Below are 16433 nucleotides of genomic sequence, written 5' to 3'. Positions count from 1 at the left end.
CGAAGGTCTCGCATTCATTTATAGAAAACGTACCGTCTTCAAACGTTTGTACTCTAACAGGAGGGGTGCTCAACGTGCCATCGCCGAGTCTCGTATAAGCTAATACTTGTACATGATACTGGACAAACTTCCTAAGCTCTGTCAATGTGGTCGTAAAAGTAGTATTACTTGGAATGTTTTTATACTGGAATGCAGATCTAGCATTTGCGCCATAGTAGACTTTGAACCCTTCTATTTGTCCGTTCTGATGCTCTATGGGAACGTCGCCCCATTTCACTAGTATAGTTGTGGAAGAGGTCGCATTTGCTTCTACGTTGATGGGACCCATCGAAGGAACTAAAAATTATGATATACATCAGTATATGGTTGGGGTTTAAACGGTTCCGAAAATAACGGTTTTTGACGAACTCGTTGAAGCATGTTCTACCTGATTCTCGAGTCCTCTCAATGGCTTTGGGACTTATCGTCGAGGACCCAACGTCATTGAACGCCTGCATCACAACCTCGTAGAGAGCATACTCTTCCATATTTTCTAACACATAAGAGTTCGCCGTGTGGTCGTCTATAGTTATGCTTCTCGACTCATTCGTTCTCACTTCTGTGTAAGTGACATTGTATCCTCTCGGGTTACCATACCATTCTATCTGTTGCAGTGGCTGCAAAAGATAGAGATAAGTGAAATCGCAGGTGCATCGAAATGTATAACTCTTTAGAACTCCGCGGCGATACTAAAAATTGCTGTATCATTATTCAAAATACTTTTCACATTATCAACGACTTAAGTGACTGGCTTTTTCGGAATAATGGACAGGTTAACGTGTCTACAAGAAGTACCTTCAAAAATATGTTGAAAAAATTGATAAATAAAGCAGTGAATGATCCCGGGCATCATCAATTACGTAGTTATAAAAATGGTCTGCCGCCCGAACGTTAGGGATTAAATATCCTGAAGAAGAACTTACAATCCATCTGACTCGCAATTCCGTAGCGCTCATGGCACGGACAGTAACATTTCTGGGCGGATGCGAGGGCGGTGCTTGGATCGTTTGAAACTCTTTCGTTGGCTCCGAGGGTTGGGAAGCGCCGACAACATTATTCGCGATCAGTCTTAGTTTGTATTGCATGAATGGTATCAGGCCGCCCACGGTAATTGTACTAGCATCAGGGTCCGAGACTTCGTATATATTATACCACGTGGCATTTCTGGTGGTCTGTGCTTGCACAGTCCATTTGGTTATCGACGAGTTGCCATCGAAACCGGGTGTGAACTGAAGTACCACGGAGAATGCGTCTATATTCGACAACGCTAATTTGGTAGGTGGTTCCGGGAGGACAGGTTCAACGCCTGATTGAATTACGGCGACCTTTGGCTTACCGGGACCCACAGAAGTCCAGGCAACCACTTCAAACCTGTAGTGAGTCATTGCCTGGAGATGTTCGATCTTAGCAGACAGAACTTCGGCTGTATAATTGTCGGCTCTCAAAGAATCCGGCAAGTCTTTGATCATGTATTTCAGCTGGTAACACGTCAGGATCCCGTTGATCTCTTGCGGAGGACTCCACTTGACAGTGAGCGCGCGATCACTGATGTCCTCGAACTGTAGATTCTCAACTTCCTCGGGTACGTCTTCGCGCGTGCGAATTTTGTAGGCTGCGCTTCTTTCACCGTCACCGGGATCGGTGAAGCACAACACAGTGATATTGTACACGGTGTATTTTTTCAAACCAGTCATAATAGCACTCTGTTCCGCGAGAGGATCGAACAAACTAGGAGGCACGGTCATCGACTTGTACTCGTTCGCCTCGGTGAAGTTCCCGCCGGTCCACGCTTGTAATTTGTAACCCTGGTTGATGCCATTGATCTTCTGTGGATTCGGGGGTTTCCACCAGACCTTGATCGACGTCGAATTTACGGCTTTCGCTCTTACGTTAGTTGGTGGAGCTTCGGGCACTCCTTCTTTGGTTTTGATCTTCAAACCTTCGGTGAACACCCCCACGCCTTTGTCGTTGTACGCTGCTATCTGTACGATGTAATCCTTCCATGTAATTAGATCGGTGATCAGATAGTTTCTTTGAGCTTCGTTGGTGATGTTCTGTATGGTCCACGGACTTTCGTTGTAACCGTATAGTCTGTATCTTAATATGTATCCTAAAATATGGCCGTTTCGGTATTCCTCCAGAGGAAGCTGCCACTGCGTGATTATCTCCGAGGAGGATCGAGCTGAGCCGACGAATCCTACTGGCGGTCCACTCGGGGCTATAAGATCGTTATCAATGATTTTTTCTAACGAGTTGTTCGTAAAATTGTACTACGATATATAAATTTCACGACAAATATTTTATTCAATATATACATATATAGGACAAATACATGACTCACACCACTTTCAAAATCATAATTTATACTCACGTTCTTGGGGCAGAGCCACGACGGAGCTCGGGTCAGAAGGAGGACCTTCGCCAACGCTGTTCTCCGCGCTGACTCTGAATTGATAAGCAGCGGCTGCCTTCAAATTGTTCAGCAACACCCAGCGACTCTGCGCGGAGACATTGTCGTTCTCGGTTATCCAATTCAGCGCATTGTCGGGGATGGGTCCTGAACAAAATGGAATTTTAATAGCATACAAATTGCTACTTCGTCGGAATTGCTGTTTCAAGCTGAAACGTTAACCGGTGCCAATTTACCAAGATCGGAGACTTCTCTCCTCTGAATTATGAATTTCTTAGTTGGACTGTTTCCATCGAATCCCGGGACCCAGCTGACGTTTATGGTGCGAGGGGATATCTTCTCCACCCGACTGGCCATGACATTGATCGGTGCGAAAGGCAGCTCGATTACGCTAAGACGAGCCGATCGAGTCTCGTTTCCTCCTGGGGACACCACCGAGCACATGTACTCGCCCACGTCCGAGGCTCGAACAGCGACTATCTCCAATGTGCCATCACTGCGCATCTTCACCCTTTGACTGGCATGTGTGTTTATTACTCTGGAATTTATTAAGGAGTTTATTAAGAAATCTGCCAGCTTATACCACAAGGAAAAGTTAGAATTGTTGTACACCTTTCTATTAGGTGGTTGCTCATAAGCAACATTTCATAAAATGTCCGATTTTTAATGGTAACGTTAGTAACCTTGACTAGTAATTGCTAATATACGTACTGTGAATTGTGGAACCAGGCTATGTCGAACAAAACACTTGGATCGTTGGAAACTTTGCACTGCAGCTCTGCAGTATATCCAAGGAGCACGGACGTATCAACAGGTGGTTGGACAATCTGCGTTCGTACTGAAATAAATGATGCTGTATAAATCTCTGGCGACAAAGAACGATTATTATAGTAACCAGACTGAGCACCTTAGAAAGTTCAAAAAATAATTTTTGTAGATTTGTATCTGTAGGTGTTTCTAAGAGTGTCCGAATATTATTTCGGCCGACTGTATGCGGTTTAATAAAATTGTTAAGAATCGTTTCTTACCCAAAACGGTAAGAAATGCAGAGCCATTCACAGAGCCAGCTTCATTGGCTCTAATGCAAGTGTACTTTCCAGCGTCGTTTGGTTTCACAGCGGCGATTAAAAGATCCCCGTTATCTAAAACCTGTACTCTTCCGGCGATCTCCACGGGAGTTGTATCTGTGAATGAGTTGCCATTGTTAAACACCGTTCCGATTGTTATACCCAGCTAGTCAAATCTGTTTCCAGCAAATTTTGCGCAATGTTTGTCTCACACTTTGCGAGCGAAACGCTTGTGCATTCTTCTGTTTGAAGAAGAATTTGGTCTCTATTTTCTATGAATTTGGCACCAAAACTTGTCTCACCATTGTAGATCCAGGTAGTGTTAGGTACCGGAGCCGCCACAGCGTAGCATGTTAACGTCGCATCTTTCCCATCGAGTATCGTTAAATTTTGGGGACCATTCTCCATGACTGGCCCAGTCGCTGTAAACAGCAAGAGAATCGCATTATCATCCGACACCCATCGACCAACCCCATGTTCGATCTCATGCACGCAAAATAAAAAAAAAAAGGCAAAAACAAACAATTGGTCACAAAAATCATTTATTCCCAATTCAGTGTTTTCCACATATTAAACATTAGCAATAACTTTACAATGGAAAACGCCGAATTTACCCATACCTGAATTTTATGTTCGCAATAAGAAACATTCTATTATTGACACATCGCTGTTGCTAAAGTTTAATTACACATTCTAACTTATCTACAGACATAACTGAATCCTGTCAATTCAAACTGATTCGTAATTTCAACAAGAGGAGGTGTGCTGCTTGTGACGTATTCGATGGCTGCCTGTCTATTCGAGTGCAAAAGCTAGAAACAATTTGCTAATTCTTTGCGAGTAACAAGCCAGGTATAACTTTATGCACTTTTCGTTGCAATGATTATTCTCTATTCATACACAAGGCTAATAACACTACGAGACATATGGTACGTTCGACTCAATATTTCAAGGGTACGGTTCATTTGGGGAACAACGAGTGTTCCTGTACAACAAAGGAATCCTTTACGGGTGTGTCTGCTACAGCTACTAGACAACAGAGTCGCGCATTATTCGAATAACGAATAAACCCATCATTCGCGTGAATCACGAACAAATCCGGTTTACCTGTTATTCGAAATAACTTTTGCCCAACTCTGCGTAGACAAGAGAGAAAAAAAAAAGGAAAAAAAACACGGATACAGCCGAAGGAAGCAAACATTGTGGGTGTGATATGCATTCGTCAAGCGTGTGCCTAGGTAATCTCAAAAACGTGGGTACTTCGTGACGTCGGACTCTTACTGTCTGGATATTGAGAGAACTTAAAACGGCGATCGGATTGGCGTACTCTGACTACATTGTAGCCAGCTGCCCAGCGGACAACTCTGTTTTTCAGTCTGCTTTCTAATCCTTCTGCCCCACAGAAAATACATGATTTGTAACAAATGGAAATGAACAACTGACAAAACAAAAAGTAATTCAGAGAACTTAATACTAACGCGTATAATTGGGGGTATACTAACTTCTAGCCTTCAGCCAGGTGGAGCTGGTCGCCTCGCCAGCTTGGTTCGACGCGAGGCATTGGAACATGCCTGAATCGCTCATGGTCAATTTTTTAATAGTCAGGGATCCATCCTCTTCCATCGTGTACCTATGTGCACAGGTGAGTATAAGTAACGTAGCTTGATGTCCATGGTGTTGTTAGATATACAAATAAGTTCGGTGCCCAACTATATGGGAAATGGTACCACAAAATATTGGTGAATATTTTGAGACATAATCTTGTGTACTTCCTCTACGAATGAAAGCTAAACATCACTTTCAAAAAGAGCACCGAATTTATTTTTAAACCCAATATGTGAAATTTTCATTGTACCTAGATCCGAAAAGATGATCAACAGGTTCAGCGTTGCGAAACCAAGTGATATTTGGAGGAGGAACGCCGACAGCATCGCATGCCAGAGTCACAACCGAACCATAGTCGCTCAGGGTCTCTCTTTTCAGTTCCGTCATGAACGTTGGCTTCTCTGCACGAATAGGAGTTTCATTAGCGATCAGAACTTAATCTCTCGAACACAGACTGCTCAATCCTCCTTACCATACACAACCACTTTCGCGCTGGCATTCAGAATAGGATACCCGCCACTCATTAACTCCACGTGACAAGAGTAGACGCCGGTGTACGTTATGTTCGCTGATATCAACGCCAGAGTCCTGTTCCAAGAGTCGTTAAAGCTGTACGATATCGTAGTGTTCTCTATCGGAATCCCGTCCTTCGTCCACAGAGTTTTTAGCTCGTGAAGCGACCTGAAATCGTTAAAAATTATTCCCATTGTTCCTCAAATTCGCAGGGGACAGCGATGCCTGCCTGCAAACAACGGGGTTTCTTAATTTCTTTGTGATAATTTAAATATCCAAGCAAAGCAATTATCTAGTCTAATAAGGAAAAATGTAATGTACAGGATATCCCATTTGAAGTTTCACACGCAATTATTTCCCAAACTATAAATAAAACTTATTCTGTTTCGGGGCAGACATATTATGGTCGTGACAGCATACCTAGCATTTGCTATACAATGAATATAAGTAACAGGCTGGTCTTTGACTATCTGTGTGTCCTGTGGTTTCACTATGATAGTGGGTGCCACTTCTGCGTTCGGATCGCCGCTGACCTGAAGCTTGAAGTATGGACTGTTCTCCTCTCTGCCTATTTGCGCGTTGATGATTCTGGCTCTGTTTAACAAGAACAGACGCTGTAGAATTGACAAAACAATGCCCTTTGGTGAACCGACAGTTTTTTCTTTAAATCCTTAAAATCGCAGAGTATGTAGATAGCTGTTCTGCAGGTTCACCGACGGAACAATGTTCTCTCGTGGATTTTAGCTGTTTGTACAAACCTGTACAGGCCCTGATCACTCTCGGAAGCGTTCAGTATGAGCAACGTGTGATTAACTGCCGCATATTTGATACCGTAGAGTGATCCATTCGAGTTGAACCAGTTGACAGCAGGTGCAGGATGACTGTCAACCGGTGGCAACGTCAACACAGCTGCACTGCCAGATTTCACAGTCACCACCCTCTCAGTGAGGTCGAACAGTTCCATATCTGGAAACGAAGTCTCATGTTCATAACGCGAGTCGGCTAATCCTCTTTCTTTATTGTGACATTCAAGAAACCCTAGTGATACTTACACGCTACCGTGAATGTAATTCTTTCGCTAAATATAGAGCCCACGTCGTTCGTCGCGACGCAGTAATAGACTCCTGCGTCCTCTCTACGTGTGCTTTGTATTCGAAAATAAGGCTCGGAGGTAAGCTCGTTGGTGAGGGGCACGCCATCCTTGAACCACTTGTACTTCGGCTGAGGGTATCCTGCAAGTACATGCATGCGTCGTGTAAAGAGTTCGCAGAACGATGGTGTGAGGGGGTCTGGGAAGAGTGGAGTGACCATTATTTTTATTTTATTTAATTTTTAGGAATATTGTTAGTATTTATCTTTTCGCAGAACTAGCACTTTTCCTTTACTCACCCTTCCACTGATCGGATTCACCCTTTTGCAACTGAAAATTTTCTACGAATAGATTTTCCTCGATCGCTTCAGCGAGAAACTTTTATCGGAACATGCACAACATGGTAATTAATCTAATTTTAATTTCTTGTCTTCGGATGGAACAGCGCGGGCATTCGTTGCTCGGTTCAAGAATATGCACTGCACGGCGATCTAATACTATTAGCACAGGGTCACACTATCGTGTTACGGCACCAGGCTGCAAGTGTAAGGCTTCATCTGGTCACCGTCCCATCCGCCTGTTACTCGATATTTCATGAGAACAATGGGACGCTGCGAGGGCGGCTCGGAAATTTGACGGTCACCAAAATAAGTAAGCAACTGCCATATTCTTCAAGGGCGTCTCTCACCAGATATTACCACCTTGATTCACGTCATTCTTATTATTGGCACTTGTTCGCCATAATGTCGTGTTATTAGTTCTTTTTTTGTGTAGGTGGACGCTTCAAGGACTTATGAAGGTCAACTTTGATTTTCTAAATGAGACCGTATATCTTTTCATGCACCAATCGATGGAACTTTTTATTTTATTCTACATGTACGTCGAAAAATTAGTTTAGGAGACATACAATTTAAATATTCCTAGGAGAACCTCACTCTCTTGCTAACGATAACTTTGTATACCGATACTACCGTGACAAAAACGTTTTCTTAGCAATATCTGGCGAGACACCCAGACTGAATTGAAGAACATTGTTTTCAGCTTTCCAAGATGACTAAAAGAACAAATGAATTTCTATCTGGCTCCTGTCTCTTGCAATTGAGAGGTTTTATTTTGCATAAAGACCCGCAGTCTATTTGTTACTAATCGTATCAATTTTCAGATGCGCTGGGTTCTTAATCAGAGGGCGAAAAAGTATCGAAGAACAATTTTTTCTCCTACAGATTCCATTTTTTTTTTTTTAGATGAAGGGGATGAATAGGGGATTCCAGGGGGAAACGATTCTGTAATTGTCGCATTCGTCAAGCACGCGAGACTCGCGTGAATCTCCGGAGGAAGGGTCCTTAATCAACTCTAGATCATCCCTTCCGGGTCAGGTCCCTTGAAATGAGTACTCACCCCTCGCTTGACACTCCAGAAATTTCGTTCCTTTTTCGCTAAGAATAGTGCTGCCACCGTAAGGCTGAGTGGTGAATCGTGGTTCTTGGAGTGTTTCTGAAAAATGCAACGAAAAAAGAAACCGTTATTCGTCACTGTGCAAAAATCGCGGGATTTTTATCATAATATATGTCCGGGCAAATAAATTCATTCGATAACTCCCTCATTGTATATTCACAACCCCGATTCAATTGTAAATTAAAGCACATTAAGGGTCGGTCATTTCGATCAGAATAATTCGCAGAATCATATATTTTTCGTGATCGTGTAAAATCCCTCGCAACAAGTATATTCATGCCAACCCTTGTTGGTCTGAATTTACTGAATGCGACGGAACAGAAGGCGAATCGTTGAATCCTCCGACGCCCGGGCGAATAATTTAATAGAAAATCATTATGGGAGGTAGACGGGCGACCCCATTGTGGTCAATTACATTGGAATCAACCGCTGATTGATCCGCGCAGATTAAACCAGGGGTGTAAAGCATTACATTAATCCTCGCACCCCACATATATTCATTATACGCGAGACTGGGGTGGGAGAGTTCGATGCATTAAATTATAGTTATCAGAGCTCCGGTGAAAGAGGAAGCGTGGCAAACACGTGCCGGGGCACAATAATAAAAACGTGTTTGCAAACAACGGACACATTACTTTAATTATTTTCTAGGATGCACTTGATTGGAAAATATCTACTTGCTTGCTCTAATAAAATGTGCTCGTGCTATAAAACGTGTTTGTAAAATTCGGTTTCTGCTGGTACAGTGACCACGGTGGAACGTGGTGGGGATCGGATCCCTTGACTTTATTAATAATATATAAAAGCTACATACGCTCTATCATAGACTACGGATGCTTTCTATACTGGCCAATAACAGTCTCTCTTAGAAATAAGTTAGAAAAAATTCAAAATTCAGATGTTAGAATTGCACTTGGCTATCGTAGAAGCACTCCCCTCAATGTAATGATAGCAGAATCCAAGTTGATGCTACTATCAGATAGGTCAATTTTTCTATGCGATCCTCAATTACTAAGCAAGGCACCATCAACGATATACATTATTTCTAAAAATTCTACAACCCAAAACAAACTCCCTGGTTTGTTCAAAATTTTGCTGACTATATCAAAGGGGGCTTTATATCCACAGTAAACCGTATTAGGGCCAATGATTATAACTTCGCTGCCTCTAGTGTTCCTTCTCGAGAATTTCTCGAGAAATTTTATAATTTATTATTTCTCGTTTCTCGAGAAATTCCAGTATTTCCCGAGAAATTTGAATCTAGGAAAATTCTTATGAATCTCATTTATTTTATAACATATAAATTTTTTAATTCTCTTAAATTCTTATTTAAAACTTTAGAAAAACTGAATACTGAATCGAGTAATGAGTTTCTTGTTGTTATTAAAGAAGAAATATCTAAAAGAAGAGACAAGATTGTTGTATCCCTTACAAAAAAAATTTGCATAATCCAGAATCTTTGCAGAAAGATTTAGAAGATACATTTTTTGATTTAACATTCAAGGCAGATATGTATAAAATGGCAAAACAAATTTTAAGCAGACTTTTTGGAAAATATAACAATGATTCTCATAAAAATAGTGAAAAATTTTCAGATTCTCAGAATGAGGAACTATCACTGGAGAAACAGTTAGAATTAGAAATTGCAAATAGCCTTCAAGAATTTAGTGTCAAGAGTTTAGCGGCAGAAGAAAATAAATTTCGGACTCTAACAAAGGAATTTCAAATTTTTGAGTCCACTGAAAAAAGGACACCCAATCTTCAGCAACTTTTGGATGTTCTGTATACGATAAAGCCAACATCCACATAAAATGAATGAAATTTTTCTACGGCTACAGATTTTGTTACAAAAAAAAAAGAAGTAGATTGTCTGATTCTACATTAGACGCATTATGCTTCTTAAGAAGTAATTTCAAAACAAAACCGTAACGTTTCACTTTATACAAGTTTGGTCAAAGTTTGCCAATATTTTTTTATTTTATTAAAAATTCTCGAGAATTCTCGAGCATTATCGAGAAATATAGTCTTATTGTATCTTGTCTTATTGTAGCCTCTCTGTATCGAGTAAATATTGTTAGTGATCCTAGTTGTAAGTGAATTACAGCTCCGAGGACTTAGATCATGTTCTATGGCAGTGTCGTCTTTATGATTCCCAAAGAACAAAATTAGTAAATAAGCTGCGCAAAATTAAGTATTTTTCTATCGTTAAAAGCGGACATTTTCTTTGCTAAACCTAATGCTAAAGCCTGCGAATATATCTTCCAGTTTTTAAACGACTGCAATCCACATCTCTAGCGATTATGAAGTTATCGTTATACACTAACCGTAAGCCTACCGTATAATTGTTAAAGCTGAAATAAACCTATAATAGGTTTCAGTGGCTCAATAAAAAGAAAAAAAAAGACAATGACCACGGACAGGGGAACAATTGACGGAAACACGTCGAAGTTCGGCCAGCTTTCAGCTCCTCTGAGAAAGTCCGCGGTCATGTTCGCCCCCATCTTAAAAAAGTCATCGGACCGTAACAGCGGTCGAAGAGGGTGCGCGTGTCGGTTTACGTCCATGTGACTCGGCTCTACGGCATCCGGCTGTTCGCATTCTTTTCTCTCCTCTTGATCGTTTTGGTACACCGTAAATTACACGCGCCTCGACCCGATGACTCAACAACGCATCCTTCGTCGTGGCGTGGAATTCGAGAGCGTCGCGACGCTTCTTATCCACCCGTGGAACCGTAACTTCGTAGACCGCGGGGTCCATCGGAATCTCACCTGTCCGCCGTCATCGTTTAGGCTCCACAGGTAGCCGTTACGGAGGATCTTCACCGCGGATCAGTCGAGTGCCTTCTTCGATCAGCGTAGATCGAATCAGGGACACCGCACGCCTCGCTGCTCGACGCTTCTGCGAGAAGGGTCGAAAGCATCCCGGAGCACGGAAACATATGTGCGTTTCATCTTTCGAGTAAACTTGCACTCTTTGATTTCGCATGCTCCTCTGTTCAGTCGTTCGTGTTTTTTTTTTTTAGTTCCACCCCTTCCGGGAAAGTGTATTCTATTGATTAACTGAGAGCACCCCTGATGAGCAAATATTTGGTAATCGCTTTTTAAGAAAATTCGTATTTTGACACTAAACCTACCGACATTTCGTGTATACCTAATCCTACCACGAGCGGTCATATGACCGCTTCAAAAAAAATATGTATCTTAATATAGAAAGACATGCTATGAAATTTTTTCGGAAAGTAAACGATAAAGAAAGTTGTATGTATATTATAGGAAAAGTCAATAAGTTACATGGCGATACAGTGACGTTGTATACAAGAAATTCTAAACGAAATTTCAAAAACGGTCATTTGACCGCGCGTGGTAGGTTTAGTGTTAAATTTTGCAGCATTTACAGCCGCACTCTCGTCTGAATTGTAATTCAGTGTTTGTAATAAGGTGCAGTGGGGTAAACCCGTACACGGGGCAAATCCGCACTAGGCCCTTATTTATTCGAATATACGTTGCATTGTGCCAACTGTAAGGTAGAAATCTTCCTTTGGTTAGTATTCAGTGATCAACATAGATAGCTGCCATGTATTCTGCGATTCTCGCGTTTAACTCGTTCGACGAAGTGCATGGTGTTTCCAGGTGCAGAGCAAAGATTGAGTTAAGCATTATGAAACGATAATTTAAGCAATAGTGTACAAATCTATGCGTTTATCTTCGATAGGCACAACGTATAGTAAGGTAAGTTTCCTTTATAGTAATAAAATATATCAGTTCTTTTATATTTTTTGATAAAATAATAGTCTAACCTCACTCAGGAAATATTTGAGCACGGGGCAAATTCGGACTATCCATCGGGGCAAAACCGCACTATAGTACGAATTTACCCAATGTTACATTTTAATTCTTACTTACTCAACTGTTTCATTAAATTCCCTCCTTGGTAGGCATTTAATTTTTATTTTTTTAGACTGATAATACTTTTGCAACCCCACGATGGTCCGAAATTATGTAAAGAAAACAACACCGCACTGTACAAAGGAAATGTTGGCTGAACCATTGGCAGAAATTAAAGCTGGCCGAATGACTGTTTATAGAGCTAGTAAGCACTATAAAATATCAAAAAATGCAATTAGTGACCGAATTCGAGGAAAAAGTGGACAAAAAAGTGAATCCCGTGGGAGAAACACCGTACTTTCACGTGAAAATGGAAAACGTCTTTCCGATGGACTGTTAACCTCGGATAATATAATAATAAAAATTTGAATTTTTATTCTTGTTATTTTATTACTAATAATAATTCCGCTTTTACCCCATAATATAAGGAAATAAGATTCAATCATTTTTAAACGGGTAGGTGCAGTTTTGCCCCAGTTCCGGGGAAGTCCGCCCTAGCAGCACTGTTTTTAATTTATTAAGAAAATCATAAGTTCCAGAAGATATTTTTTACCCAAATTAATGCAACTTAACCCTTTTAGTGCCGGAGGCCGATATATCGGCCCTTGCTGCACTGTCGAAAAGTGCCAGAGCCGATATATCGGCCCGCAGCTTGTAGCGCTTTACTATTCGCATTGCGAGAGAACACTATCTCAAAATAAATTTATAATACGTTATAAATGGTCTAATTTCATTACGAGAGAATTAAAATAAATAGTTTTTCGGTTTAACTTTCCCTTATATTCTATATGTTATATTACCTATAACAATTACTTGTTTCGGATGAGATAATCCGTCCGGCGCCTACCATGTACCTTGGAGTTATTCTTTATATTTGTTGTGCAATATTATTTATTTTGTTACAAAATATATTGGAAACGCAAAGTATATACTTTGTAATAAACGTTCTATATAAAGTTATGATAAAAAGATGACTTTTCGTATGTACAATTATGTTTTGAAAGAGAGAACTCAATTTTTCTTTTCTTTATGATCACTTGTACCTTTGTTATTTATGTAATTTTCAATGAATATAGAAAAATTAGCGTCACTGTTTTATTTTCTATTTCGTCCTTGATATACTGCTTTTTGAATTATGTAAATATTGCTTTTCGTTTGGTTTTTATGAGCCTTTTTCCAAACCCTAGTAAAATCGTGAAATTCGGCAGGTTATCTTCGCATAGGCACCTCTTTTTCGTCCGGCACTAAAAGGGTTAAAGAATAAACCATGCGCTAAATAAAAACACTAAGATTATTAGGTTTCAGTGGAATAGATAGAAAATACATCAGCGTAAAGTAAACTTTACAATTCCTGAGTCGGTTTTACCCCATTCCACCTTATACATAATAAACCATGCTAAATGTCAGAGCAAGTCTATCAAGACCACCTTGCTTAATTCGCTGGTCTTGCGCTGCGACCAGCAGCAAGGAAAGCAAAATCCCGGTTAAAAATTCCGGTTAAAAAATCGGAGATTTGCATAAAGCTTGCAGATAGTCGTCGGGGAGGTGGCAGGCCGCAGATAAACGGAACAATCGGCGCCAACAATGAGGAAAAGCGGGAGGCGACCGTTCGAAGGAAAAGCTACCCTCTGCGGCTTCGAGAGCGTTTCCCGGGGCCCGGTGGATCCGGTTTTCTCGGTTTAGCGTTTGTAAAAGCAGATTATCCACGCCTCGGTCCCGCCCCTCCGCGTAAATACAAGTCCTCCCCGTTCATAGTGACAGCTGCAGAGCGCTTAAAATAGGGGTTCGGTGGTAGCGGCGCAACATGCACCGAACGCTTTTCTATGCCGCGATAACGCGAGCATGTGCCGCGCCGGATAAATCATCCCCCTCCGGTTGATTGTCCCACTTGAACTCTGCCCGACGTTGTTCCTCTCCTTTCGCGACGCCTGCTGCCCCCGATGTTTGCTCTCTCGTCATGCTCGGAACCCATCAATCGAAAATCGGAAAAATCTGTCCCGGCTGCCGGCCAGCAACGTTGACTTCATTATTCCCTCTTGTCCGAGACAATTATCCGGTCGATGGGACATGATGCACGGCCGGAATTATGTCCACCACTTCGGAACCCTCCTGTTCGATGACACTTCGCTGCGATCTTTGCACGCAGGTTGCATTCGGATCGACACTGCAAATTCGGTCTGAGAATTCAGTCGATCTTTTGCGGCGTGTAATTTCCAAATTAATCCTTTCGTCTCTGCACTCCAATTAACCCATCCGCCGGTCTTACTCGGCCTTTTGCAAATTTTCAAATTCACGCCATTTAAAAAAGAATGAAGAATCCACTAGTCTGTGAAAGGTAGGGAAACAATTGTAGAAAATAGTGGCTGTATAATTTAAGGTTAAACTTTACTTCAGGAGACCAGTAATTTTTAACTTTTTTTTTATGCGATCCCGCTTTTGGCGAGAACATGCCGGAAACCCAAGTGTTAACCCTTTAACTTGTACTGCTAAACAGGCCAAACTGTGCACACTCGAGATAATTCATACTCGAATATAATCGAGAATTGAAAATAACAATGTGAAAGCAAAGAAAAAAAATCGTTTTATTGATATTTATCATTTATATGGGATTGTAAGCTATAACACTCATTTATTCAAGAATAAAATATAGCCTTCTTCCGTGGAACAAAAGCGCAGTATATCAAAAATTGATTTTCTTGGCCGGTTTTAAAAAAAAAAACTGTTCGTTAAGGCGTTAATGTCAGGATGTCACTGGTTCAAAAGGAATTCCCTATTCAAAAAATATGCATAAGCAGAACACATTAAAAACACTGAAACCCAGTCAAGTGACTGCTCTCATTCGGGTTTAATTTTAGTTTTTAAAGATCGCAGGTATAAATGTTATCAATCCAGGTCGCCAAACAGAGGTTGTAATACGTATTTAAAAAGGGGGGACTTAGCGTACGCTTTTGGTTGCGTGAGTCGGACGTACACCGGTAATGATATAGCAACGTGTTTCGTCGGCCAGTAACCGGTCTAGCAACGATCGATACGCGGGACAGATATTGTTTCCGCAGTCCCAGTGGAAAAAACAAAACTAGCTTCCCCGGACGAAGCTTGTACATATTGTTAAAAAATATTAGAACATCATCGCGCTAATTACAGCAATTTTCTTTGGTCGTCGCTGAAAACATCGTTCGTTAATTTAGCGGATAAAGCGTCGTATAAAATCTCGTGAAACAAAAAAGAAAAGATGAGGATTGACACGTCATGACAAAATGGTCGGACAGCCTCGGAAAGATTATCAAAAAATTCGCGAATCTCTTCGGCTGTCGAACGTGATTTTCGAGGTTCGTGGACGAGCCAAAAATTGCAAAAGGCGGCGGTACAAATACGAAGGGAGGTGGGTTGCGTGGTATGCAAGATTGGAGAGTGGCGGCCCTCGTGTGCTCCACTTATTAGAGCTCTTCGAGTATCGGACGTCGAGTGGCCCGGCCGGCTGCAGTAAGCACGCGTACCAGCCTGCTTGCTGCTCGCTTCTTATTTCAGCCCCCGTCGTATTAAACTCCGGTCTTACGTCCATGGCGAAGAGGAACGGGGCGGAACAGCTCGGTTAATTTTCCACGAGTCCTCTCGCCTCGTTCTGGCTACCGTCTCGATCCGTTTTATCGGCGGACTGCGGATCTTTTTACACGCCTGTGAAGACCGCCGCTGCAGTGGAAATTCTCAACTCCAAAAAGTTTCATCTTACCCCGCAGCTACTCCATTCTGTCGAACAAACGCTTTGCGCGTCAACGTCCCAAGTGGGAACCCTTCGACTAATTTTTTTATGCTCTTCTACTTCTTATTGTTGTTTGAAATTTTTTCGTAGAATAGTCTCAACGTTGAGTTATATGCTGAAAAAGTTTCAATGGCATCCTCCTGCTGGCAAGGCTTTCACAAATTGTCGAACCTGCACGAAGAATCAACTCAGCATCCTATGTATAAACGTCCCGAATGGGAACAGAACTTATTTATTTTTTTTCAGACCCTTAAACTTTTTATTTTTCTCTGACAATTTTTTATAGGACACTTTCAATGTTCAGCTGCGCGTCAAAAAAGTTTCAATGATCTCCGTTCATTAGCAACGGTTTTACAAATGATCTAACACGAACAACCATCAGCTTGTTGCATCTGTATGTTCTCAAGTGGAAACAGTGCTGTGATAATTTTTTTGACACCCTTCTACCACTTATTTCCACTCGGAACTTTTTTGTAGGTCAGAGTGACCATTCGTGTACAAGTTAAAAAATTTTCAACAATGTCTGTTCATTAACAACATTATTAAAAATTGTTCGATTTGGCGATTGTATTACGTTAGCAGTGGTTACTGTTGATATTATTAGCAGCTT

General features: G+C 41.3%; 1 protein-coding gene across 5 annotated transcripts in view; it reads right to left on the bottom strand.

Annotated features, from left to right (window-relative positions):
- The window catches only part of Sdk (sidekick cell adhesion molecule), a 54030-nt gene that overhangs the window by 4941 nt on the left and 32656 nt on the right, over window positions 1-16433 (bottom strand). For 2 of the 5 annotated variants that reach the window (XM_076797590.1, XM_076797593.1), the window contains exons 2-17: window positions 8123-8218; window positions 6687-6866; window positions 6393-6600; window positions 6055-6228; window positions 5594-5802; window positions 5372-5522; window positions 5019-5146; window positions 4798-4908; window positions 3819-3938; window positions 3478-3633; window positions 3161-3287; window positions 2686-2987; window positions 2411-2596; window positions 963-2257; window positions 428-656; window positions 34-336 (exon numbers count right to left, since the gene is read on the bottom strand). In XM_076797590.1, the coding sequence (XP_076653705.1) occupies window positions 34-336; window positions 428-656; window positions 963-2257; window positions 2411-2596; window positions 2686-2987; window positions 3161-3287; window positions 3478-3633; window positions 3819-3938; window positions 4798-4908; window positions 5019-5146; window positions 5372-5522; window positions 5594-5802; window positions 6055-6228; window positions 6393-6600; window positions 6687-6866; window positions 8123-8218 (3975 nt within the window). The remainder of the gene's footprint in view (window positions 1-33; window positions 337-427; window positions 657-962; window positions 2258-2410; window positions 2597-2685; window positions 2988-3160; window positions 3288-3477; window positions 3634-3818; window positions 3939-4797; window positions 4909-5018; window positions 5147-5371; window positions 5523-5593; window positions 5803-6054; window positions 6229-6392; window positions 6601-6686; window positions 6867-8122; window positions 8219-16433) is intronic. The other 3 variants (XM_076797594.1, XM_076797595.1, XM_076797591.1) reach the window with 2 other exon arrangements.

This window comes from Halictus rubicundus, chromosome 12, assembly GCF_050948215.1.
Source record: "Halictus rubicundus isolate RS-2024b chromosome 12, iyHalRubi1_principal, whole genome shotgun sequence".
In the NCBI taxonomy this organism is placed as follows: domain Eukaryota; kingdom Metazoa; phylum Arthropoda; class Insecta; order Hymenoptera; family Halictidae; genus Halictus; species Halictus rubicundus.
The sequence above is the reverse complement of the archived record's forward strand: the minus strand, read 5'-3'. Positions and strand labels throughout refer to the sequence as shown.